This window comes from Borostomias antarcticus (assembly GCF_949987555.1).
Source record: "Borostomias antarcticus genome assembly, chromosome: 29".
Lineage (NCBI taxonomy): Eukaryota > Metazoa > Chordata > Actinopteri > Stomiiformes > Stomiidae > Borostomias > Borostomias antarcticus.
This window is the reverse complement of record NC_140262.1, coordinates 3,840,039-3,867,905: the sequence shown is the minus strand read 5'-3', so window position 1 is coordinate 3,867,905 and position 27,867 is coordinate 3,840,039. Positions and strand designations below refer to the sequence as shown.

Genomic DNA, 27,867 nt, shown 5'->3' with positions numbered 1-27,867 from the left:
ACAAAAAACACCATAGCCTTATTATATACAAGTAGATGGGGTGGGTGTGTGCAAGAGGTGCAGGGGGCACATAGGACTGGGGGGGGTATGATGGGGGGGTATGACTGGGGCGGGGGGTGGCATTAGTACATGTAGCCTTTGGAATAGGGCTGGGGGCCCAGGTTTGGGGGTGCTTGTTCGGGGGGGTAGGCCACCCCTTCGTCCAGGTGGGACAGGGGCACGGTGTCCTCCTCGTTGACGTAGCGCTCGAACTCGGCCTTCAGGCTGGGCCGCTGATTGTCGGGGAAGGCCAGGGAGATGAGGGCCTCGGGCTCGCACACGAACTTGTAGACGTAGCGCTCGCCTGCCACCTGCAAACACGGAGAGGGGAGTTCACTCGGCGTCGCACAGTCTCTGTATATAGGTCACTATATCATCAAGGTTTTTACTATTCTTGCTATGATCGCTTCATGTCGTACCTTCTGCATGATTCCCTTCTCATAGTAGTAGCGCAGAGACCGACTGAGCTTGTCATAGTTCATGGCCGGACGGTTCTTTTGCATACCCCACAGCCTGGCCACCTGAGAGGAGAGAGGGAGAAGAGGCCGGGAATGAGAAAGTGTGGGGTGGGGGGGGTTAAACATCTGGGACGGTTCAGCTTCAGTGGAGAAACGCTATGTTCTTCACGGCTGACTAGGTCATGTGCACACTAAACAAGAGATAACGTTTTCCACCTCTACCAAAGGACAATCCTATATAATAAGGGCAAAGTGAGAGGGAGTATGTCAGCATATTCACTTCAATAACAAACAAAAATGTAGCCAGTATGACGTTACTGTTGTTATATCGTAGGGTTGCTGTTCTGCCATACAACCACTAGGGGCCCTCAGTGGCAAATCGAGGCACTTCTGCTTCTGTGGAGTCAACGGCTGGATGTCAGGATCAGGGCGAGTCCCCACATGTGGATTCACTTCCGTTTTATGTAACCCATTACCACTTGAATGCAACCAGAGTCCCACAATGTACGCAATGAAATAAGAGTTGGTGGCCGGTTGTCACAGAACCGGTGAATGAAACGTCGTCACAGCCCCCGGTTTGAACTCTGCCTACCGACAGGATAATCCAACGGCGAAGAAGTAGGCCTATCTCGCGTCCCCCCCAAAACAGCACAGCGCTGTGTGAATATGAACCCCGATGTTGACAAACATCCAGGTCGTCGGGAGGGCTGTAAAGCCGGGAGGAGAAGAATGCAGAGTAGCAGACTTGTGTCTCGGGGGGGAGTTAGGGGACTTCTTTGTATTCCAGACCGAGGCCATTCTGTTTGATCCCTGAGAGCTCTCTCAGCCTTAATTGCTCTTGTAAAACTCGCAGCATACATTTTTAATGTACAGTAAAAAGATAATGGAAATACGGTATCTTTAAAATCGGCAAAACTTGAGTAATTCGGTTGTCTACAGTACGTGCTGGCAGAATTTCAGACCCAAGGGAACACAGGTGAGGTGGTGTATGAGTGTGTGTGTGTGTGTGGGGAGGGGAGATATTTGAAAGAGAGAGCGCCCACCATTTTGTGTGAATCTACTGTTACGTGTGGTAAATAATGTATGGATGCTAATGGGAGCCTGGCCACGTGGATCGCAGGAGAGACCCGCAGGGACGACAGCAGGGGGGAGAGAGAGAGAGACCTCACCCAGACGGTCGCTTCAAACTAAATCCTCCAGACTCAAATGCCCTCCGAGCTCCCAATGTACCGGGCTGTAGGATATGATATTACCATCAATAAAGTTTGGACTAGACGTACCTCCTCCGGCTCGATGAGCTTGAACTCCATGCCACGGCCGGTCCAGGCGATGAAGTGGGCGTTGCCCGGGTCGTCCAGCAGGGCCACCAGGAACTGCCAGAGCTGAAGGGACCCGCGGCGCTGGTAGGGGGCGCCCTCGCGAAACACGCCACCCCCCTCCTGCTTCACCTCACCTGGGGGAGAGACACACGAGGGACTGGAGGTTAGAGGGAGATTCTACACCGAAAATTCGGTTGAGGCCACACTGAGGCAAGATTGAGAGAAAGAAAATGGAGTCAGTTCCATCTACGTTCATTTGTTTCTGCTCTAAAGACTGATGGCTATCCTCAACAGAAGGACTGGCTATATGAACATACAGTAGCTAATGTGTATGAACGTGTGAGTGTGCGTGTGTGTGTGTGTGTGTGTGGGTGGAGACGTAGGGACGGTTTAGTCACTGATACACTCGAGCCCTGTGGGCTTCACCGGTTCAACCAGTGCAGTCTCCCTCTGGCTCTGCACTCACATCACTCAGCTTGAGCATCAATCACCGCACTGCACCCTGGGAACCTGACTTAAACCTGTGTCACAGTGACACAGGAGCCCGGGCGCTATACCTCACATGTGGAGAAACCAGACCCGCCAAACTCAGCTCCTAACCATGGACGCTCGTTACACCGAGACCCTCTAGCGCCTAGTGGGTAGTGACACGATCTGATACGCTTGGCGCAGCGGCCGTTGATACCGATACAAGATTATTGGACGCGATAAGGATTCGATCCCAAACGCCGTGCCATGTGACTGTACGGGCTCTGGTTTCCCTCTCTATGGAGACAACCTGAGTGCCTACATCCATACCCCAGTTGATGTCCCTGACACCCGGCGAAGTGGATTGTGGTGTGCGAGGTTTGAGTGTTGTGTCTCTCAGGCTGATTGATGAGTAGTGGATTGGATGGAGGGTGAAAGGCTCACCTTCAAATTTCTCAGGGACAACTCTGGAGTCGTTTTCAAACAGATAGCCTGTGAGAGAAAAACAAGGGAGGGTTATTAGCAATTCGAGTGGTACTATCTCTGGTTTGTTTGGGCTTCCTGCCAAACCATGAATAACATCTCAACCAAATGAATGGGTACGGCGGATTCATCCGCGAATGACACTAAGGCAGTAAGTGTGTACACTTTTCAGCCACTTCACAGAGAATGCGTTGAGCGTTTTGCGAGAAGTAGGTGTTCGTGTTTTAAATTGAAAGCTACTGCCCACTTGGTCTCAAAATGTGACTTCTAGCCGACTTCTAAGTCGATATTTCTGGGCACGAACTGGATTTACCCAAAATGGTGTGACAAACAATGGGAGTGAATGGGTTGTTTCTCGGTTCGTTAGGAAAAATACTCTGCTTTTTCCAGAAGTAATGTTTATCCAGGGATTCCTGAGGCCGGGGTGAGGCCAGAGCCTCTGCCAATGGCAACACAGCCCCACTGCCGGTTAGCCAATGGAAATACGGGCCCTCTAGGCTGGTTAGCCAATGACCGCAAAGCTCCAGCCAGTCCAGTCCCCGTTTCGAGAAAGCATGGGAGAGGGAGAGGGAGTCGGTGGTTCTCCTATCTACAGCTCGGTGGTGGTACTCACCCGAGAGCCTCTCCTACTGTACAACCACTGAGCTGAGAAGATCTAGAACACAACCCTGAACTTTTACCTTCATTGCTGTGCTGGGGGTTGGGGTAGCCCTCATTGTGGTGGTACATGGAGGGACACCCAGGCACATCTGAAATGGGGACAAAAACACAGCATATGGCTACAGGTTAACGCAATGCACGATATGTACTTATACAACGGTGTGTTTTCAGTATGAAAATCCGCCTTCCGCCAGGCCGGTGTCCATGGGGACAGACAGGGAGCGTGTCATGTGTAAACTTCAGTTTGATCACCTCTAGCACTGCAAGGGCAGAAGCTGCATTTGTCATAATATGACTTGTCTCGTCTGTCGTGGTATTTTTAGGCTGTGAGCGAACACCTCAGTAGGTAGTAGGCTAGCATTAAGCGCTGTAGATAGTAGGCTACAGTCCGTCCACCTGGTCACCTCACTAGCTGACTCACCCGACTCACTGGAAATAGATGGGCTAGATTATATTTCTATCAGGCCCCAATCAAATTCTCAGCAAATTAGAGGCCCAGGTTGGAAAACATTCATTCTATTCTGAGGGCATTTTAGATGTTATGCTATTTCGGCTTTGGTCTGGTTATCTAGAATGTGTGTGTGTGCGTGCGCGTGTACAGACACATATATTGTGTTTGTGTGTGTGTGTGCACAGATGTACAACTGTGTATTTGTCTGTATGAGCCTGAAGGCCTACTGTGTGTGTGTGTGTGTGTACATGGGGTGGAGGGTGGGGTGATGAGAGGAGGCCCAGGGTGGGTGAAAGGTGTAACTGCCGTCTCCTGCCCCTCGCTGCAGCCCGCCGTGACTCACTCCTGGGGAATGCAGCTGCAGCAGCGTTGCGGCCGTGATAAGATGTCACTGGGGAAAATCAAACCCTCCATTCCGGGGCTCGCGCTCTATCAGACTGTAAATAATCTCCCTGCCAGCGAGGGCAGGCTGCCACTGGGGGAGTGGAGGGGGGAGAGATGTGGCGCGCGAGAGAGAGAGAGAGAGAGAGAGAGAGGGGGGGGGAGAGAGAGAGAGAGAGAGAGAGAGAGGGGGGGGGGAGAGAGAGAGTGAGAGAGACAGAGAGAGAGAAAGAGAGAGACAGAGAGAGAGAGAGAGAGAGAGAGAGAGAGAGGGGGGGGGGGGAGAGAGAGAGCGAGAGAGACAGAGAGAGAGAAAGAGAGAGACAGAGACAGAGAGAGAGAGAGAGAGAGAGAGAGAGAGAGAGAGAGAGAGACAGGACGGGGGTCAATTGTTGCGTTGCCTCGCGTGGCCATTTTCGGCCTTTCACAGCTCACAATGGCAGTGATTAGGTTAGCGAATGGCAATTTGAATGTGAAAACTAACTAACTCTCATTCACACGTTTGGTATCACACAATCCAGCAACTAGGGGTGAATACCGACTATCATTTTGGTCACAGAGCAGCACTCGGGTGAGCAGGTTCAGGGCAGCAGTAGGCTAGGCCTATTTCCGAGCAGACTCTGAGCTGGTCAGGTCTTATCAATGGCAGCACACCTCCTAGCACACCTCCTAGCCGGGCCCGCCAACCTATGCTCCTCCCTACCAGCACCACAGTTTATCCGCAGACAAACATCCCTTTGTCGCTCTGCCTTTTCCTCCAAGGCTGTCAAATTTCCCTGCCCACAAAGCTCAACTTTGTCCCCACTATCCGGCTTTATCAAAGGTATACGGCCACAAAACGACATAAAGAAAGTGACAAGAATTTAGGTCGGCGTTCCGTGCGTTATTGTAGAGAAGTATGCTGGTTTCAGCGCTGCGAGGCTCTCTTTGTAGCCGGCTTTTGTTCCGCCGTGCCCACAGCACCCGTGGGAACCACAACAAAGACTGACACTTCTCCCAGTGGACTGGCGTGTCGCTTACAGTGCATAACACTCAGGTGAATGAGGACATAGCATGAGGAGGATTACATTTCCACTCCCTCGTGTGTCATCATTCCGTGCCACACACACGGGAAGAAGAGGCCTAGGGCTTTGGTGGCTAGGCTAGGCTAGCCCGCTGCTGCTGTGTGTGTTTTGGTGTGGTGGTGGTGGGACAAGTTGTCTGTACTGTAGCAAAAAAAAAAGCCCTGGTCTGGCTGGCTTACCCCCCCCTCCACCTCCCTTTTCCCTAGCCTAGCCAGTGAGAGGTTCGGGTTACTGCGGCCACGCTCATTTTTCCATTATGAGTTCATCTGCCTGCAGAAAAGGAAGCCGCTGCTGCAACCCGACACCCCAGAGTGCTCCACTGGGGACTCTAGTCTTTCCAGTGCCCTCCATTTTCTCAATGAAATTCCTCTGCCTCCCTCTCTCACAGAGACATGCAGAGGGAGGGAGAGAGAGAGAGAGAGAGAGAGAGAGGAGTGTGGCGGAAAGGAAAAAAAAGCAGTCTGCTTTTTTTTTTTGCGAAGTGTCAGGAGTTGAAAGGAGGAGTTTAGAAAGAGGAAAGAGGGAGGGCAAAGTCTACGGGTAGATACTGTATTGAAGTGTCTGCTTTTGGACATTTTGTTCTAAGGTTAGTTTGACACACCGGGGAGGTTTTCTATCTCCAGACTGCCTTTTGTTAAGCAGAGGACCGAACCATACGACCGAACCATACGACCGTACGACCGTACAGACGTAACGTATCAAAACACCACTGCCTTTGGTTATGACCTCAGTCAAATTTTTCAATGCTTGGCCTTATAACAGCTCTAATTTGGACAGGAACTGAGCTTAACAACTGAGCTGCTTTCCGCTACGAGTTTAAAAGCCACACGACAGGAAGTTGCCAACCAAAACATCCCAAGATTATTATTCGGTGTTCTGTTCACTCACCAGGCTCATAGGTGTAGTCGGCCGGCTCCTGCTTGACCATCATGTGGGCCGGGTGGAACCGGTGCGGGTGTGGGGGATGGGGGTGCGGGTGAGGCCCGTGCCCATGCCCTGGTCCCGCCATGTGGGCCGCCCGTTCGTACAGAGGGTCCAGGTACTCCTGCTTGAAGCTCTGCTGGAGGTAGGGCAGACAGGGGTCCGAGTGCTGCCGGTGGTACCCGCCGCCGCCGCCGCCGCCACCACCTCCTCCTCCACCCCCTCCACCTCCCGCTCCGCTGCCCCCTCCTCCAGCACCGCCAGCCGGGGCGGAGGGCATGCGCTGGTAGGCCTGCCCCTGAGGGGGGAACTGTGGGCACATGTCCGCTGAGGGGGCCTGATACCTGGAGCTGGGACACAGAGGCACGCGGCGTTAGACCCGACCGTTAGAGACCACAGAGCTTCGGTGGCTCACTGATGTGGATCTCATTTCGCACCCAAAATAAAAGATCCCGTTCTTAGTTTTTTTTCTTCAAGTGTATTTAAAGTCGAACAGAAACGGACGTTTGAGATCATCTAACTTCCGTAGTTTGTAAATTTTTTGGCATACATCGTTGAATAGGTGAACACTATGACCAATTATGCGAACCAAAATGGGACATAATGCTTTTTTCATTTCTGTGCGACTTTAACAGCGTCTCAATACACTACAGAGGTGGTGAATTGAACATTGTATGTTGTATATGTCTTTGTTAATGTATTTGGTGTGTGTGTGTGTGTGTGTGTTACCTGGGGTTCATGGGGTAGCTGTGACTAGCCAGTGGCTGGGAGGCAGTGGGGGGGTTCATGTATGTGTCAGGACCAGGACCAGAACCAGTACCAGAACCGGGACCGGGCCCAGGCCGGCCACCCACAGCGGGTTTTGGGGAGTAGTGCTGCATCGGGGACATGGGGGTCCCCGGACAGGAGCTCTTGGGTCCAGCTGCAGTCCTTTTCTGCTCATAGGCACTGGAACACACACACACACACACACATGCTGTGACACACCTCAGACACTGAATTGGTGGTAGCCCCTGACATGAGTCATACAATCCCCTCGAGCTTGAGTCATACAAGTCAAACCAGCACACTGGGGCTTGTGGGGGATGGTCGGTTTGTGTGTTAGTGAGGGCTGTGGTCAATAGCTAGTGGTCTGTTACTTTGCCGCACTGACTTATGTATGAGAATTGAACACTGTTGACCAGCGTGGACTTTTTACCTCCTAGAAAATAAAAGTACTGATCGACAGAGAAAATAAAAGTACTGTGTGTTTATCAAGTAGTGTCTTATTTTGGTTGGGTTGCCAGGTTGGCGACGCAGCCGTGTCAAAAGCGAGCGAGGCCGGGCGGGTCCTTGCTGGCAGTCTTACCTGGCGTAAAGGCACTGCTCTCCATTGGGGTAGGTGAAGGTCTGCTTGTGGCTACAGGACTGGCTAGGGTCGGAGCCGGGGCTCTGAGGCTCCTTCTTGATCGTGACAGGCGGACTGTGGAATGCCACAGCTGGGGAGAAATCAGAGACAGAGCAACAGGTTGGCACATCAGGAAGAGCTGCTTTTTTCTTTCATTCTTTTTTCTTCCTCCTCTTTTTTTTCTCTTTCCCCCTGTCATCAAACTCAAAAGCAAAGAAAATACTTCTGTCCTCTCAGGAATCCCTAATCCGAGCCAGACCGCTTAAGTGACTGTCAATTTAAAACAAGCGACGCAGACAGGCGGATCTAAACACACATACAGGCGCGCGGCGGGCTCAAGGACGTCCCGGGCGAGTTATTTGGACGCCCTACTTGTCCTCGCCCACCTTTCTTCACTCTTCCAGACACAACACGGGCCGTGACTTCCTAACTCAAAGTCAACCTGAATCTAAACAACCGAAGCAGCCAGAAAGCTGTCTTCACGTTGATAAAAGCCAATGTCACCCTTTGGCTTTCACTGTGTACAGTATGTGTGGAGAGAGACGTAGCTATTTCCTATTTTCTCGGGTGGAATAGTTTCGTTCTTTCGACTGGGGCAGAGGAATTAATGCATCCTTCTTCCTCACCGTCATATTCTTTGACGGCAAACACTCTGAAATGTCGACTGGATCCTCCTTCAGAAATATAACAGCCTTCTTTTTCCCCCCGTCGAAACCCTCAATACAGCCTCTGCTGTCAATCAAACCCCTCTCCTGTTGGGGACCTTTGTCTCGAAGGCCACAGAAACCACCCAAAGTGGAGGTTCAAACTGCGCTGAGCCTGTGTTTATTATGTGAGGGGAGGTTTTCACCCAGAGTACAGTACAGGATGTTTTTCTGGGCTGCGAAGGGTAAACACCAGCAGCTGTGCACTTCCAGCTGGGGAGGCCTGTGTTTATATGTGGGTGGTGTGTGTATGCGCGCGTGCATGTGTGCCTATGTGAGTTAGTGCCTCTGTGTGTGTGTGTGTGTGTCTACAGAGGGTGTGGAGTTGACGGAACAGGCCCTGCTGAAATCTGAGCCCAGGTAATTATATACTATATCCCATTCACAAAAAAGGGAGGAGAAGAAATGCCGACTGTATAAGGGAGAGGAACGACATGACGCTAGAGAGAGAGAGGCAGAAGGAAAGAGACTGATTGGACAGAACACAACCAGGGAGGGAGGAACAGAACGAGAGATTCTGAAACGAGGGGACAATAATAGGCTACAAACAGAGCAAAGCAAGGACAGATTGAGGTAAAGGCAGAGAGAGAGATGGACTGGAACTGCCTTGTCCCGTATCCCGAAACGGCTTTGTCCCGTATCCCTAAACGGCTTTGTCCCGTATCCCGAAACGCCTTTGTCCCGTATCCCGACTCCAACCCTGCTATTTCCGTCTTCTCGTCTCCATTCTCCCATGACTCGCCCGACAGGTGAGGAAGTGTTGGCTCCAGAGGATTAGCAGGATTAGAAAGTATTTACCCAGATTTCCCCAGACAGACACAATGGGATCCCAGCCCTCCGAAACCTCCCCACCTCGTCTGATCACACTACAGGGTGGCACATGACCGCAGCCGTGTCAGAACGCGTGGGAGTGTGTGTGTTTTGTCTTACGCACATTGATTTTCGAGCCTCTCTCTCTTTCTGCGCGACGGTCATGAACTGCAAACAATCCATGATGTGTGTGTGTGTGTGTGTGTGTGTGTGTGTGTGTGTGTGTATGTGTATGTGTGTGTGTGTGTACACAAGACCACTCGCGATACGGCCAAGTGGAGCTGCTAGTACGCTTGGCAGGAACATTGCCTTTGATGTGGCCCCTGCTTCAGGGGACCGGCCTATCCGAGGACAGCTTCGGCACATGTTCAATTTCAAACGCGGACAGGCTGGTCTGGGGGAACGGTCTCCAGCCAATGGCACTGGCTCGCCTCCTGGGAACGAACCACTGTACTCGATAGCGGGGGTGTTGGTTTGTGTCACGGGATCTACCATATTAATGACCCTGGTAAATTCGAGTGTGATTGGTGCTGTTGTCTGGCACGCTTTTTCAATTAGCAGGAGTTGGCTGATGGCCTTGACAAATCAACCCATTCCCCGGGGTGAAAAACTGATTAATCGAGCTAAAGATGAAGGGAGCATAGTAAAAAAGACTCCAAATGCTTTGATTCAGTGGAAAATATGAATAATCAGAATATTTGTTTATGACTGAAATAGCCAGTTTAACAACGACAATTGAAAGAGATTCTAAAGTCATACCAGATTCAGCCTAAAACATTTTTCTGTATCAAATGGTGAAAAGTTTCCTCGAAAAGTTTACAAAGTAGTGGCAGACGTGTAAACAGTCAGAGGAGAGACGCGTTCTTCTTGTTCTCTCTTCCTGCTTTTATTTGGGGCAATTTGACGCCAGTTCTCAGGCTCTGGTTTCATCCTTTACAGCCCTGTTAAACGTTACATCACCTTTTCTCAAAGGTCCTCATATTTCACAGAGTTTCCTCCTGCTCAGAAAGGTGGGAAGGCAGGTTCATGAACTTGAACGTGGAGTTTAATGGTGAGGTGAAGTGTTTAGATCTGCCTGGACAGATTGGGTACACACTGGATACACAGTGCAAAGGCAGCAGGGGATTCGGAGATAACGCAGAACGCACATGTCCTCTTCTCACATTTGAATCTGCCGGCTGTCGGGGGTGGGGGGGGCGAGGAGGGGGGGGGGCACAGCAGGTTCTGGACACACCGGGGACTGACCCGTCCCAAGTCATTATTTCCTTTCCCCATTTGTATACATTCAGCTCCACTCGTATTATTTTGCATTTTCTTTGACGTGTCTCATTCAGTCCCATTCTGAGGGCTATCTATAGGGATGAGCCAGTCAGTGGGGGTGACAAGGGGACTTTACATATGTAAAATGGTGGGTCTTTGGCGGGGGGGAGGGGGAGGGGTTAAAGGTGATGGTCATGGTTGAGTGCTTTAGGAAGTGAAGGGATCATTTTGGAGGGGAGAACTATTCAGTCAACACCCACCACAAACAAATCCTGACACCGGGATGTCCCATCCCTACCCCCCCCCCCCCCCCCCTCCCACCCGCCTCAACTACCCCCCACCCGCCTCAACTACCCCCCACCACCACCACACAAAAGAGTCCTCATCTGAGACATATGGAGGCTGGCTGGGAACTCCACACCAAGAAGCCTTGGCTGAAGATACCATGGGATACTGCTCTGAAGCTTAGGGAAATGGAAACGGACACCTTGATATGACCATACTAGTATGCTGTTAGCCACAAAGAACTCAAGAGATCAAAACAAGAACATGAAAAGTTAAAGATCAAGCAGGAAAGATGTCACTGGTATTGTTCTAGGCTAATAATACGATTCTAGGGTGGATTCATGGTGATCGCCAAAGGAATAACCCCACATTCAGAGCGTGTTGACGAACCCTGCAGCGAAGTGCTCAGGCAAGAATCTCCTACCATTCAAGGCTCTCCCATAGAGGTCTGTGGGCTGGGAGCGGGAGAGAGGGTCTGGGAAGCTTAACGTTGGATGTTTATGGCCCGATCGGCCAAGTCGGTCTCTGGAAGTCTGCAGAACATGACAGCTATTCTACCTGCCAGCTTCACAATCCCTCAGCATCCTGATTCTGGGCCAGAACGTCCCATAGGGGAGGATCACTTGGAAGTGTAAACCAGGGGAATGAGTGAAAGCACATATTCCATTGACTTTCCTATCTACTTCCCTCAAGTAACCCACCTTGATTTGAAGAATTTTTACAGCTCACTTTTCTGGCTCCTGGGTGATACTGTTTTTTTTGCTTCCCTCTGGAATATGTAGGGGTGGGTCGTATGCCCACCTCCCTTGTTCTCTGTAAAGCGCATTGTGTTGCCTCCGTGTACGAAATGCGCGATACAAATAAAGCTTTGATTCGATTCGACCTTGTACCTATTATATAAACGCCACTGTGCAGGCTACATGGCGGCTTTCTCAAAAGTCAGAAAGAGAGATACACCTGTTCCCACACCGGATTATTGATTCTAGTGGTGACCGATCAATAAAAACAACCAGGATGCCAATTATGTCACAACATCTCTAAAGGTTAAAGAGGAAGCAGTGGGTTCTCAGGGGGGGTTCCCGTAGAACATTCCAGTCCCCGCATGGGGGGCTGCTCTAAGAAGGAGTACGCAGAGAGGAAAGGCTGGTAGAGGTAAAGACCTCTCACATGCCCAAGCAGTCTGTAATTATGGACCGCTTCAAAGCACTTCCACAAATAAAAACAAGAGATAGGAAAGAAACTTTGAACTCCTCAATATTGTTTTGATCATCTTAACCCGACTTGAACGATTCATGTTTATCGTGATTTATAGATTCCATTTTGATTTAAAATGCTGACAGCAGTGTTGCGAGTGAAGCTGAACTTCACATGGTTGGACAAGACGCTAAACGTGGGGGTCAGTGGAAAATCCAGACTGAGAATATGGTGGTTCAATGTATTCCAGACCGTTTGGACTGGAGAGACGATCCAACCATTCCGCCGGACTATGGAAACATGTGCTGGACATGTGTGCCTCTTAGGTCAACGCATAATCAGGAAGAGACACAGAGAGGGAGAAAGAGAGAGAGAGAGGGGGGGGGAAACAAGAGAGAGAGAATGAGAGAGGGAGAGAGAGAAAGAGAATGAGAGAGAGAGAGAGGGGAAAACAAGAGAGAGAGAATGAGAGAGAGGGAGAGAGAGAAAGAGAGAGAGAGAGAGGGGAAAACAAGAGAGAGAGAATGAGAGAGGGAGAGAGAGAAAGAGAGAGAGAAGAGAGAGGGGAAAACAAGAGAGAGAGAATGAGAGAGAGGGAGAAAGAGAAAGAGAGAGAGAGAGGTGAAAACAAGAGAGAGAGAGAATGAGAGAGAGTGAGAGAGAGAATGAGAGAGAGACTACTGACTACTCTGCATCTCTGAACACCGGTGGCCCCCAAAGTGGCCCCAGTATCTCCTCAGAAACACGGCTTGCTCTGTCCATTAGTGGCTCCTATATATCTGATTTACCGGTCACCTACTCTCATCTGATAATGGTTTGCGACTTGACTTCCTTGAATATTTAAAGCTTTTTTTTTGTGTCAGATACCTGCCAAACAGGCCCGGCGAGATTGATGGAGAGTGCAGTAGTTTCAACAGGGCCGGCTGTGAGAGCTTCATGGCATGTTCTTTCGATAAGGCCTTGATGACTCAAACTGCAAAATATGCAACTGTGGATTGACACAAAGCAAGCGCTTTGCTGTGTGGGCTAAGATGATGTCAATGTGTGACTTCGTTCATCACATGACCGTCTACATGCCCTCCGAGTTTCACTTCTCAATTCTCACATCTGACAGTAAGTCAGCTTGCCTTTAGTTTTCGGAATTGTATGAATTATGGCACTGTGCACTTTTCACATCTGACTGCAAAATTATTTTAAGTGATTCTGATTCTACGCTGCATTGTAAGGAGCCAAAATGGAGAATCAGAACCAGCTAATGATAGTTAATATATAAAAATGGTGCATGTGGTGTGTGTGTGTGTGTGTGGATGAGCATGTGTGTACGTGTGTGATTTCTTGTGGTCAAGACAGGGAGGAGTGGACGGAGGATTTAGCCAAGTCAGCTCTTTCACCAGAATGATCGCTAGCCCGTCTGGCCTTGAATCCTCTCACCGAATGAATCGATTTTGCTCCAACGCACAATCATGTGATATGGATTATGGAGATAGATTCACATTCGACGGACATTCGTGAATCGCAGCGTTGTATCGGGTGACGAGGCACTAAGATCATATTTGAATCCGACTTGGCAACAGACTTGGCGTCAACTACAAAAGGAATCACGACTTTTAATCTCTGACAACGTTTCGATCCATCACACTGTATCCATTGTCCATTTCTTCCCTAGTGTAGCGCTGTAGATTCTATAAGTGTCCATTGAACATCTATAAATCTTTCTCCCCCATTGCCGCTTAGAGGGTCCAATACAATACATCCTCTATCCCAGGACACGAGCATAGAATGAGACGTTCCATTGCAGATAGGGGGGGGTGGGGTGGGGTTGTAATTAATCCGGCACACTATTGACTTCTCACTCTCCATCGCACGGCCCCCAATATAGCTGTCCCCTCTTAATGTTTAATGTACCTATCGATTCCCCCCCCCCCCCCCCACTGTTACTGAAATGATATAATGAGCTCCCACCGACCGCTCTGATATCCATCCAGTGTGGAAGAGAGAGAGGTGGGGGGTGAGGGAGGGGGAGAGAGGTAGGGGAGGGAGGGTGGGGGGGGCGGGAGGGTAGGGGAGGGCGGGAGCTGTCTTATCTCAAATGAGATAACGGACGCAGCATTGAGTTTCCATCAGGCCCTTAGAAAGGCCCGGACACCTTCCTCTTAATTATCGGAGCACACGCCACGTCCACGGCATCCTCTTTACGGCGTATCGCACCCTCCATCGCTCGCTTCTCCCCCCTCCCTCCCTCCTCCCTCCCTCCCTCCAACCCTGGAATGAAATCACGATTGTGATGAGGCACCGGCACGTTTGACCCCCCCCCCTTCACCCCCCCCCCCCCCCCTCGGCCTTCATCCTGATTTATCCATCACTTTATCTTTATTCGTCCATCCATCCATCCATCCATCCCTCAATCCCTTCCTCCCTTTCTCAGGGCCTCTAAGGGATCGATGGAGGCGCACGCGGGCTCTCACTCTACACGTGCTCCGTCCTGTGTCAGCAAGTTACTACCAGGACATCAGTCTCACCGCCTACCGCCTTAGAATCACATGTGTGTGTGTGTGTGTGTGTGTGTGTGTGTGTGTGTGTGTGTGTGTGTGTGTGTGTGTGTGTGTGTGTGTGTGTGTGTGTGTGTGTGCAGGGGCACCACCAGGGATTTTGGGCCCAATGAAAATATATGACATCAGTGGTACAGGTTCAATTTGAACATTGGGAGGACACAATAAGCAGGGGGTCTGGGGCTCCTCCCCCAAGACATTTTGAGGTCACACTGAATTTCCTGCATTCTGGTGAATTTTTATGCACCAGTTTGAGACTTTTCTGCATCGTTTTACGGTGGAAATGTGTTCATTTAAAAGAAAATTATAAAGGCACAAGGTGACAAGGTTCAGGCACAAGGTGACAATTCAAAATATAATGAAATATAATGCATTAAGGCATTTTGTATTGCTTTCAAATATTTATTCTCCTGTAGCCTACCTTTCTCATTTAATATTCTCCCCGATGAGTCTACAGCCTCGGTATGAATCGTAGCCAGCTAGCTAGCCAGCCAGCTTGGCTATAGGCTTAAGTTAGGGCAATGTTACCAGTTTGTTAGATAACTATTGCTAACCAGCATAAAACTGTATTTATTTATTTATTTATTTATTTATTTATTTATTTATTTATTTATTTATTTATTTATTTATTTATTTATTTATTTATTTATTTATTTATTTATTTATTTATTTATTTATTTATTTATTTATTTATTTATTTATTTATTTATTTATTTATTTATTTATTTATTTATTTATTTATTTATTTTGACTCTAGGATTTCTGCGGTTTCCCTCATTTACAGAAATGACGAGTGAACAAACAGGGGATGTACAGAGGTACAAAGATTTAAAAAAAAAAAAACAGAGATACAAAAAATGAATTAGATAAAACAATTACAATTTGAAAGAAAATTTAATTTAAATCATTAATTAAATTACTAGCGTATGTAAATCTTCGCCAGTCGCAAACCATCAAACCTGCCATACAAAAACATTTTTGGAAGCCAGATTTTTCTTCAGGAAGCTGAGACATGTGCTCCACACCAAACCATGGCTGTATTGCACCAAACACTCCTCACTCGCAATTCACTGCTAGCAAGTCCCGTTCGCAGGACCGAACAATTTCCTGTAAATAGAGAGGGGGGGCAATTGGCTCTCTGGATGTTTACTTTTTGCCAAAAACAAGAAAAGAACCCAATCGTTTTACCAGTACATTGTACAATAACTTCAATTAATGATGATGATATATAAGTGTACCTAATATTCTAATAATATTATTATATATAGTATATAATATAATATATATAAGTGTACCTAATATTCTAATTCTAATATTTTTTTTAGGGCCCCTGTCAGTCACAGGCCCTTAGAATCATTGTAACTTATCTCTCCCATACCGCGCCACTGTGTGTATGTACACACTGCAGTCCAACTGTGACTAACTCGCCCAAGAGGAGGAATTAAAGGGTTGGCCACTATAGACAAAAACAGCTCCACAGTGGTTAACTGAAATGTCATTTCGATGCCATATGTGCTTGTTGACACGCTGCTTGCCTCTGGTGGGCTGGGGTATTTAATGATGAACGTCCGTTAATTTCAGGGCTGTCCTCTCTAGCTGCATCTGTTCTTCCTTGTTCTGCGTCCGCGTTCTGAAGAGAAAACATTCCAGCTGCAGGGAACTACACAGAAACTTCATCCCCTGACCAACCACCCCCTCTCTGTCTCTCTCTCTCCCTCTCTCTATCCCTCTCCCTCTCTCTCTCTCTCTCCCTCTCTCTCTCCCCCTCTCTCTCTCACTCTCTCTCTCTCTCTCACTCTCTCCCTCTCTCTCTCTCTCACTCTCTCCCTCTCACTCTCTCTCTCTCTCGTAAACACACACACACACACACACACACACACACACACACACACACTGTCTCTCTCTCTTCCTCTACTACACACATACTGACTACCACACACACACTCTCTTCCCTCTCTCTCTCGTACACACACACACACACACACACACTGTCTCTCTCTCTCTTCCTCTACTACACACATGCTCAGACTACCACACACACACACTCTCTTCCCTCTCTCTCTCTCGTACACACACACACACACACACACACACACACACTGTCTCTCTCTCTTCCTCTACTACACACATATTCAGACAACCACACACACACACACACACTCTCTCTCTCTTCTCTCACCCCCCCCCCACCCCCCACACACGTCCTCCTCTCCTGTAATAAAACACACACTGACATCCATTCAGAAGGCCGTGCTGACGCTCTGCTAGGGCTGCCTGGCTCAGATCTCCTCCGTCCCTCCCTGGTCCAGGACTGGTCTGAATCAACACTCAGACCAGCTCTGCTTTAACTTCCTTTATGGAAGCACTTTCATGGGCATTACTGTACATGTGTGAAGTCGGAAAATACGGGATCTGTCTGTCATGGTGGATAACTTAAAAGGCATTTTTTTTAAACGCTAAATAACGGATAGTTGGATTTACTTTTGAAATAACAAATAGTATTTTGCAAGAAATGTGAATGTGATTATGTTGTCAGATGGTGATGCTGAAATATAATGTTCACTGTTTTTGAAGTGTTGTAGAATAACGGCCCTCCATTTTATGAATGGAGATTCCCACCCCTTAACTCAACGTGCTGCCCCAGGCACTCTCTCACAACCAGCCCATTCATAAAACTGAGGGGCTAAAGTGTGTGTGTGTGTAGTGTGTGTGTGTGTGTGTGTGTGTGTGTGTGTGTGTGTGTGTGTGTGTGTGTGTAGGCATGCGAGTGTTTGTCGAAACAGAAAATGACCCATTCACTTGTACGCTCTACACACACACATGCACAGACGGACACATGAATGCGCACACACACACACACACACTCACTGAAGAGGAATGACCTCCCCAGGGTGAATGGTATCCACGCATATCTGGCAGTCACCTGGGTGTTTTTGCAGACTTGTTGCATAGCAGCTGTATTTTGGAAAGTTGAGAACACCGGACTGCATATTTCTTTTGAGAGAGAGAGAGAGAGAGGGGGGGAGGGAGGGAGGGAGGGAGGAAGAGAAAAAGAGAGGGAGGAAGAGAAAGGAGGAGAAAGAGAGAGGGAGGGGTTCACCAATTCACCTCCCCCCGTAGTCCGAATGGGACGGACTGGGCCAGCGCGGAGAGAGCTAGCGAGGGAGCAAAGCAGCACAAACAAGAGAGGGCCGTAAATATGTGACGAGGCAGAACACATCTGAGCAGACATATGAACCGCTGCGTCTCAGGGGGCTCTGACCCAACTGGACCCCTGTCCCTATATCTCTCCCTCTGTCTGTCTGTCTCTCTCTCTCTCTCTCTCTCTCTCTCTCTCTCACACACACACACATACACACACAAAAACACACAAAAACACATACACACAAAAAACTCTCTCTCTCTCTCTCTCTCTCTCTCACACACACATACACACACAAAAACACATACACAAAAAAAACTCTCTCTCTCTCACACACACACACACACATACACACATAAAAACACACAAAAAACACATACACACAAAAATCTCTCTCTCTCTCTCTCTCTCTCTCTCACACACACACACACACACACACACACACACACACACACACACACACACACACACATACACACACAAAAACACATACACACAAAAAACTCTCTCTCTCTCTACCTCTCTCTATCTGTACCCCTTTTCTTCCAAAAAGGCTGGAATGACATCTATAGCCACAACTTCCTATATAATTACTACAAGGCACAAAACTAAACATCGACCCACACAGCTCAGAAATGGCTGGATTAGCTCACATCTTGGAACACTCAATGTGTGGAGCAAGGAGAGAGACGGAGAGAGAGACCGAGAGAGAGGGAGAAGGAGAGAGAGAGGGAGAAAAAGAGAGAGAATGGGGGGAGGGGGGGTGTCCAGATTTAAGATTGGATTTAGTTTGTACAGAGACAGGAAGAGGGAGGGGTCAGAGTATCCACTTAGAGAAGAGGCGGGGGTCAGAGTGAGGGGTAACAGCACTGTAGCGCTTTTTTATGAATGAAGAGAGAGAGAGAGAGGGAGAGGGGGAGGGAGGGAGAGAGGCACACTTCCTCTAACGGCGAGAACATTTATGAATGGGTCGTGTCTCCAGAGTTGCTCCAGAGTATAAACAACATACTTAAAGACAGAAGAGCTGCTCTCCACGCATTCGTGGTTCCAGGCCTCGAACGGGACCGTCATTATTGAGCCATTTTCCTCTCCGCAAACTCACTTGTTTTCCTCCACATTCATTTCACACGAACCGTTTCAAATGTAAAAAATAAAGCAAACGTTCAATATGCAGAAAAAATATGATTGACATTTTACTGACGTTTCTCCCTGAGGGGCAGATGACAGACAATAGGATCTGTCTAACAGACCCGTTTCAGATCAGATACCCCCCAGAGCTGCTGTCAACCCCGCAAGACTCAAACATCACCCTATCCCTTTGTCTAATGCAGACTGAAAGACCCCTTCTAAAGAGTTCAGTCAATCATTTGTGGAGCAGCCAACATTCATTTTACCATCATCATCGACATGGGCTTATCCGATATCACTTTTAGCTCAATTACTCTCAAACGGGACACTGGTCGTGTCTGAAGACGTGCGGGCTGTGTGTTTACATAACCTCACCTCTGTGGAAGTGTGAGACAGAGCATGCTTGTTAGCTGGTAGTGAGAGAGGAGGGCAGAGATGAGATAGGTCTACCAGATGTGCAGGTATTGCGCAACCTCTCCCCTCGCCTTGATCTGGCATTCCAGCATGTCCCAAAAACCTGGCACTCTGCTTACCACTCTCTCTCTCTCTCTCTCTTTCTCTCCCTCTCTGTCTCTCTCACTCTCTCTCTCCCTCTCTTTCTGCCCCTCTCTCTCTCTCTCTCTCTCTCTCTTTCTCTCCCTCTCTGTCTCTCTCCCTCTCTCTCTCCCTCTTTCTCCCTCTCTCCCTCTCTTTATCTCTCTCTCTCCCTCTCTCTCTCTCTCTCTCTCTCTCTCCCTCTTTATCTCTCTCTCTCTCCCTTTCTTTCTCTCTCCCTCTCTTTATCTCTCTCTCTCCCTCTCTTTATATATCTCTCTCTCCCTCTCTTTATCTCTCCCTCTCTTTATCTCTCTCTCTCTCTCTTTCTCCCCCTCTCTGTCTCTCTCACTCTCTCTCTCCCTCTCTTTCTGTCCCTCTCTCTCTCTCTCTCTCTCTCACTCTTTCTCCCTCTCTTTATCTCTCTCTCCCTTTCATTCTCTCTCCCTCTCTTTATCTCTCTCTCTCTCTCTCTCCCTCTCTCTCTCTCTCTCTCTCTCTCTCTTTATCTCTCTCTCCCTCTCTCTCTCTCTCTCTTTTCCTCTCTCTCTCTCCCTCTCTCTCCCTCTTTCTCTCTCTTTCTCTCTCTGTCTCTCTCTCCCTCTCTCTCTCTCTCTCTCTCTCTCTCTCTCTCTCTCCCTCTCTTTCTGTCCCTCTCTCTCTCTCTCTCTCACTCTTTCTCCCTCTCTTTATCTCTCTCTCCCTTGCATTCTCTCTCCCTCTCTTTATCTCTCTCTCTCTCTCTCCCTCTCTCTCTCTCTCTCTTTATCTCTCTCTCTCCCTCTCTCTCTCTCTCTCTCCTTTCCTCTCTCTCTCTCTCCCTCTTTCTCTCTCTTTCTCTCTCTGTCTCTCTCTCCCTCTCTCTCTCTCTCTCTCTCCCTCTCTCTCTCTCTCTCTCTCCCTCTTTCTCTCTCTCTCTCTCTCTCTCTCTCTCTCTCTCTCTCTCTCTCTCTCTCTCCTCCACACCCAGTACAGGTAGCAACCTGACTCAGAAAAACAAAGTTGCTGTGGCGCCTTTTCAATACGGCCTCAATTATTATTTTTTTTATCACATGAGATTAGACAGGTTGTTTGCCACCTCCGTGCTCTTGAGTTTCCAAAACATCTGACTCACCTGACCTGTCTAGAGCTATTTACTATGTCCCAGGAGGCGGGACTTATAAACCAAACTTGGGTATGGGAAAAAGATAAGCCTTCTATTGACATGCTTGGAGACTTCAATAGCCTCCCTACAGGGCAAACCACAAACATGCAGATGGATATGTTTATGGTGCCCTGTCAACTCGTCGCCCATCAAATGGTGTTGAATGGAGATGCCAGACCCAGGCCATCGACCGTGAGCAGCGGGAGAGCCGTCTGTCAACCTGCGAGCTGCCCGTCAAACCCAAACCCCCCGCTAACCCCGCTACTCACACCAGGGTCAACCGTGAGCAGTACGCCGCCGGCCGATTGACTGGGCACGGCAGGGGTTAAGTAGACATGACCCCTGCGTGCCCTAGGGTTCATCTCCACTTCCTCCTGCTCATTGTGGACCCGCAGACAGGAACAATATGTTTCGGAGGACATTGTGTCACAGGGGGGGGGCAGTTGGGGGTGGAGGGTGGGAGAGTGGATAAATGGCGACATGTTTACATACAAAGCTCTGGGGTTTGGATTAGGGGAAACTGAACTGCTTTAATTTGACTGGTGACTTGAATTCAAATCATTTCAGGTTTGGCGGGCAGTCAAAAATCAGATCCACGGTATGAATGGGTAAAAAAAAAGGGCATGGAGGACATTGACAGAGTGCACCGTCCACCCATAGATCCTGAACCCCGATTGTTTTCGACGCACAACACAAAGGGAAACCCATTCAAATACCAGTAGCGCAGATGAGTGGAGTCGGAATTTGCTTTTCCACGTTACACCTCCGATGTAGACAAAGAGGCATCTTTTGTACCTGGGTTCTGAATGACCTTGTACTGGTTTCCTGGGCTGCTTCATTCAGCGTTTCACAGTCATGCAAATGGGGGGATGGAGTACAATGGTGCCACCCAAATTCACCCAGGAGGAGGTCATGGGTGGACGTCTCAGCGAAGGCTTGTCTTTGAAAGACGTTACTGTAACTTTGAAAGTATAGTATCCACACCCATCCCTCCAGCAGTTCCACAACCTAACTTTGACCTCTATCAGTTTCTCTCTTGCTTAGTGAAACATACACACACACACACACACACAGCTATAATATGTGGAAATGTCTTTACTCACAGTTTTCAGAGTGAAAATCAGGAACAAACTGTTCGTCACTGTCAGGAACTTGAGCTGAAATCAGAAAGGAGAAATAAATCGTCAGTATTGTTCATATCTGTTACAGTTATAACACAGAGTGAAAGCCTGAGATGAGTCTATCTCCTAGTGTATCTAGTCGCGGCGACACAGTGCACCAGTTTCTTAGCCGAGCATCAAGCTGGCCTGTAAACTAGCATGCTTAACCTGACCAGTGACACTCTGGTTGTTTATGATCCATTAGCTTCATCTGAGTGGCCACTCAACCTGTCCAAAAGTCAGGCAGCCATAGCCTCTCGATGCCATGGCTTCTCTGAGGGACTAGCTTCAACCACACTCCCCTTGGCCAAGAAGACGGAATCACGGCCTCTTCTCAGTCCAGCCAAGCGACCTTCACCTCCCAACGTGGAGCGCTGCCAGCACTTTTCCAAGAGCGAGACAGATCAATGGCCCACAGTAACGGGGGGATGCTGGACTCCTTCACAGTTGGATGCTAACCCACAAGCCTCGTTGAATGTAGCGTTTAGCACCTAGGACTAGTGCGGTAACCTTTTTGATTGAAAGCTTCGGAAATGTAACAGTTGGCCACGCTCAAACATTGTGTCCGACTGAGAAATGTGACTATTCATCAAAATGTGGTTTCAATAAGGTTTGTTGGCTGTGTAGTCCCACTCACGCCCGCCAGGCTGTACTTTTAGTGCGTTGGCCGATGGTCTGACCCGAGGCATTGCGATGAAAGCCCCAAGGTGATTTAAGGGCTTAAGAGCTGCACTTACAGTGGAGACAGGGTTACTGTCACTCACACAGACTATCTATCGAACCGCACAGATGACCGATCAATACAGACGCAAACGCCGTCTCTCCTTCTTCCACCAGATGGATCTCAGGCCAGATATCCAGATCTCCCTTCCCAGGCCCACACGCTCTTACCAAAGAACCAGAGATATCTTTAGACCCCACCGATGTGAGCTGCCATCAAGTCGGCAAGACGGAAGGACGTCAAACACTTGCGTTGACTCGATCGTAACTTTACCATCGCAGATGGGAAACAGACAAGACTAAACGAGCCACTCCGAGCGAGGAGGACGTCGGTCGCGTACTGCGGCGAGACATGGTGCTTGTTTGTGCGTCCCTCACGCACGCCACACCCAGCGGGTCATTTGTGGGCAGCGTGGGCACGACCCCATCTGGAGAAGCGCTCTGCTGGAGTTCACCTGCGTTGAGAAATTGCTCTTAAGGTCCAAGACGTGGCAGGACAACGAGGACACGGGAGGCGATTGGAGAAGTGGGGGTTAACAGAACTTAGATCTCGGTCACAAGACCATATAACGAATAATGAATGATGGGGATTTTTGTTGCATAGTATCTGATTATGATGCACACATTATGTCATTTTTGTCCTTAGACCAAACAGTGGCTAAACTCCAACTTATATCCGTTACAATGCTCTGCCACACAATCCTGTGGACAGATATTAAGTATTATGTCCCCATATTACAATCTCAGTCAGAAACCATATACAGTAAGCTTACCGTAAATACTCATTTTCAAAAATAGATCAATCAATACAGAAATGTATTATACAGTTAATTCTAATATACAATTACCCACTATCTAAACTTGCAGATAGTATTATTTTGGTCTTAGGCTATGTATATTCTTATCTATGAATGGCTCGATAGTGAATTTAACTTGATTCTATCATGTTTACAGAGTATCTGCAGTCGTTATGCAAACCTAACCCATTGCATCCAGGTCGGGTAGAGCTTCACATTATTGTATGATCATGTTTGCTGAGATTTTGAGATCAAAATATCAATTGTCCTCTATTTCACTATTTCAACAATACCCCTTCTGGAGTAGATAAAGTACATATTTATCTGTCTGTTTAAGCTTTGGACACAGAACCATATAAAAAGATTTGAGATAAGCCTGCTTCACTGGACTGCCAACTCAATAGGGTGAAAAGGTCAATTTCATCCACTCAGCCATGAGCACACTGCCATTTCATTTGCTCTCCATAACTTCATGGCCTAACGCAAAACCTAGTCGCTGTGACCTTTAAAGCTGGCCTGACTCCAGCTCTTAAGGTTCCTAGGTTTTCAAAAGTGTTTCCATTGCTTGTGCCTTCACTTACGTCATGGTACAAGTAAACTCGCAGGGAAAAGTTGATGGCTATCATTAAATATCACAAACGCAATCTGTCTATGATGGCCAACAAAAACAAAATGGCAGTGCATGGGGACACACTACAGCCCCTCAATGCTTGAGATTCAGAATCAGTACATTAGAGATTTACAGTATAATGTTAAAGTTAAAAAACAAAATGGCAGTGCATGGGGACACACTACAGCCCCTCAATGCTTGAGATTCAGAATCGTTACATTAGAGATTTACAGTATAATGTTAAAGTTAAAAAGGTTCATTCAAATCTAAACGGAGGCATAAACAACAGCATTCCCTTGAAGGAATCACCTCCTTAGTGAGAACTTTGCGTTTCCACTGAAATTCAGAGCATGGGGCAACTCACACCAGAGTCAGACTGTGTGCCAGAGCCGGTGACATCACCCCAGCAAAACTGAGCCTAGCCAAGCGTTCAACCTCAACGGCCTTCTCTCAATCCGCCTACCGGCCACGGGACTGTAGCACGCAGCATGGAAACCAAAACTATAGTGAAAAAAGGAAATAAGAAATTCAAATCCACTTTCACAGATTTCTTGCTTCAGCTTCCTGTGTAGAGGAAACCGGATGATGCCGTTTTGGAGCCTGTTCAGATAAATGACATTGATTTCTTATATAATTCCGCGTCCTGTTGCTATACAGTAATACTATTACCCCCTTTTAACTTCTCCGTCTTTTGCCCCAAGGAAAAGAATAAAGCTGTTTTATGAGAAAGAGCAGAGGCCAATATTTTAGTCCACCAGATCAAACAATAAATCATTTCCACTAGTTTCAACATGTCTAAAATGGAACATGCTGGATCCTGCTCAGTAAGGGGAAGGAGGAGGAAAAAAAACATTAAGGATGTCGGAGCGTCAGAGTGACTGGCCCACAGACAAGAGCCCTGTGCTTAGGAAGAGAGGGAGACAGAGGTGTGTGTGTGTGTGTGTGTGTGTGTGTGTGTGTGTGTGTGTGTGTGTGTGTGTGTGTGTGTGTGTGTGTGTGTGTGTGTGTGCGCGCATGCATGTGTATCCGATCTGCTTCCAGGAACACCTCGTCAAGGGCTTTGAGATGCAAGTCAGCACAAGAAGGAAAGTGCGTTTGTACGAGTGCCGGCGCATGCGGACGCACGCTTCCCTTTTTTTTTCTCTCCCAGGCACCTTGAATGACTTTTTTTTTCTCAATGGGAGATCCTGGGCGGAGCCAGAAGGCCTCTCAGTCATACGAACGTAAAGGCCAGTGACAAGATGTGACAGGCTTCTGAACTTTCACCAGGGAGAACTTTCCTGTCCTGTCTCCCTCTCTCTCCCTCTCTCTCTCCCTCTCTTCCGCTCTCCCTGGCAGAGAATCGCCTCCAGCTACTCTGTTTTTACAATGCGAGTGAATCCCTTGTAATCACAATCAGTCATGATAAGGTCTTTAATTATTACAACAGGAAAGAAGAGGTTTCAGCTAGAGAAGCTGAAAAACAAGCTTGAATAACACAAAGCAACTCCAAACTCTGCGTTTCAATTCTCTCTGCTCATACGGCTACGACCTTTCATAATGTTACTGTAGTTGTACCTGATATCTCCTCTTTATAACTCTAATAAAAATAAAAATAAAAACATCAAAGGATTTTGACTTTGAAGTGTGTCTATTTTCTTTGTATTGGCTCTTTCCTTTGTCTGTGAGGCCTGATGTGAACTTGCAAGTGTGACATTGCATGAGAATAGCTGAGGAGCCCAAGAGAGAGACAAGCATTGTTTCCTGGCTGTCATAAACAGTTTCTTTGACAGTCGCTAGGCATGTTTGAATGACTTTCTCCACTCAAACTCCGTCACCTTCCTCAAAGTAGCGTGTGTTGAGAGAACCGGGCCTCCTTGTGTATCATTGAATATCTGGTTATAGAATTGAGTGACTCACTGTCAACAATACTGTATTCAAAACCCACGCATGTGTTTACCTGAGTGTGTGTTCATGTCTCTTTGTCAATAGGAAAAACAGGGAAATATTAGATTCCTTATTACATAACTTGAAATAGGTTTGGACCCACAACACCTTTTAGAGCCCACAAAAACACATAAAACCCCTTTCTAGATATTTTATGACAATTATGTTTATGAAAGGATATCCCACATGACTGAGTTCCGAATGACAAGCTAACAGTTTGTAGGTTCTTTTTCAATTAGAAGTCGTTTTAAAAAGTAGAATCAGCAAACTCCCACTTCTCAGTCCCAGGCTTAACAAACAAACCAAGCCACCATCATGACTCAAGGTTCGGTGTTGTTGCCCTGTCCTGACATATAATAGCTCCATTAAGCTGTACGTCAACGTTGTACTCCTAAACTCTACAAGCTGACAATTGCTTCTGCCTGGGCCAATTTAATCGCTATGTGCCTTGAGTGACACAACCCTAACATGATGTTTGTTTGAATTGGCTGTGCTTACTGCCGCACCAATCGACATGCCAGCATGGCCAAATTAGGACATGTTTTTCGCTAATAATGTCCCCTCTGTGTGTTCTCTGTAGACACAGTTTTTGCTAATGATCCTGTATGTTGCATCAGAATGTTTTGCTCCCCAAGCATCTCTTTGCTGCCAACTTCACTTCCTTAAATGAGCCGGTCCTTTGATAACAGAGCTCCACCCAATCAAGCATCCACAGTGAGATACTTGTCAAAGAATCAAAATCAAATCAATCATTACCAGCGCCATTTTACAGTCCCATGACATTCCCCAATATGACTCACAAATACACAAATATCTCTTCCTGACATGTAATAACACAATTACACAAACACAGCCAAGTGTGCGTTCACCTAGTGATTAGGAGTAAAGCCCCAGATAATTGAAGCTATACACACACCGACCTATACTGCCAATTGTATTAATTATTAATTATATAATTATTTATGTCTATTAAATCAAGACCGAGGCTGGTCCTGTGTATCAATGCCCTCAAACATATTCAAAACCTGACAAAGAGATGTTGCCTTCCACTTCAATCTTCGAGCTATTTTGTGTCTTATCGTTGCAATCTGAGTATAAAGAAATAATAAAGTCTTCATTAAAAGTCAACGCTGCAGGCAATCTCACCTTCTGTGAGCCATGTCTCCTGGAGTTGGCTTAAATCCTGAAAGAGGTCTGAAAAAGACAGGGAACAGAATGGGATTAATACCACAGTGTTAAGATCAAAGACCATTAATCATGCTGCTGCCCGTGGTCATGACGACTAGCTCAAGTTGAGTCTTTTCTGATTCATAAAAGGGATATTCTGTAAACGTGTGCAATGTAAAGGAACTTTGTGAGCTGCCAGTGAGCTGATACCTTACCTTCAGATTCCTGAGGGGGTAATTCCGTGTCCATGTATTTCCTTTTTGCTGCCATTAACAGTCTGCTAAGCGGCCCATTGCCTTGCGATTTCTACAAAACATAAAAAAATATATTGCAGAAGTTGGACACACACACACACACACACTCCAGTGTGACATTTAACTTTTCATATCATACAGAACACATGCCAACTTTCAAAGATTTTTTTTATTAGGCCTAACACAGGATTATCCACATAATGAATGTATTTAATAAGAAACACGTTATTCATTACTAGTATCCTTAGTATTAGTTGTATTATTAATTAGTATTAGTATCATTACTACTAGTAGGGTAATACTATCAATAGTAATAATATAAATTGTGATATATTTTTCTTATCATACCAGCTTAGACTAAGCAAATATTGTCCACTCTGTATCTGAAAACAATATCCTCATACTGAAAAAAAATGACCAAGTGCACCCATCAGACAACAAAAACAACGCAGCGTCTTTCCCTGAAGAGCAAGCGGCACTGTTCGAAAACAGTGTGCTTCTATTTGCGCCCTCAAACTGTTCTAACCATTTGTTCATACTGTCATCATGTTCTGTCGAGGGATGATCTATAATGGGCTGACAAACACTATAAAACACAAACTTTACAATGTTTTACTTAGTTCAACATTTCTTGCGTCTCTTTAGGTAGTTTTTAAGCAAACTGAAAATCGTTTTCATCGCGCTCACACAGTTGCTTCAAATAAAACTCATGCAAGAGCGACCGAAAGAGAAAGCCCGGTAGCCAAGTTATAACACTGAGCGAATCATTTAAAACGTTGCTTTATCCATACGTACATTTGCTAAAGTGTAAGGCACTTGCTGGTCCAAATATCCATCCATCTTATAATCCAT

At 47.3% G+C, this 27,867-nt stretch overlaps 1 protein-coding gene across 2 annotated transcripts; it reads right to left on the bottom strand.

Annotated features, from left to right (window-relative positions):
* Nucleotides 1-122: 122 nt before the first annotated feature.
* Nucleotides 123-27,867, bottom strand: etv4 (ETS variant transcription factor 4; the record flags this gene model as incomplete). 2 transcript variants are annotated; one of them, XM_084459972.1, is made up of 12 exons in its annotated part: nucleotides 123-350; nucleotides 459-560; nucleotides 1,778-1,950; nucleotides 2,729-2,776; nucleotides 3,448-3,516; nucleotides 6,212-6,594; nucleotides 6,974-7,192; nucleotides 7,593-7,722; nucleotides 21,485-21,538; nucleotides 26,741-26,788; nucleotides 26,977-27,067; nucleotides 27,811-27,867. In XM_084459972.1, 12 exons carry the CDS (start codon nucleotides 27,865-27,867, stop codon nucleotides 123-125), a joined length of 1,602 nt encoding a protein of 533 aa, XP_084316098.1. The 2 variants fall into 2 exon arrangements, with proteins under 2 accessions (XP_084316098.1, XP_084316099.1); XM_084459973.1 differs by having other exon boundaries at nucleotides 6,212-6,588.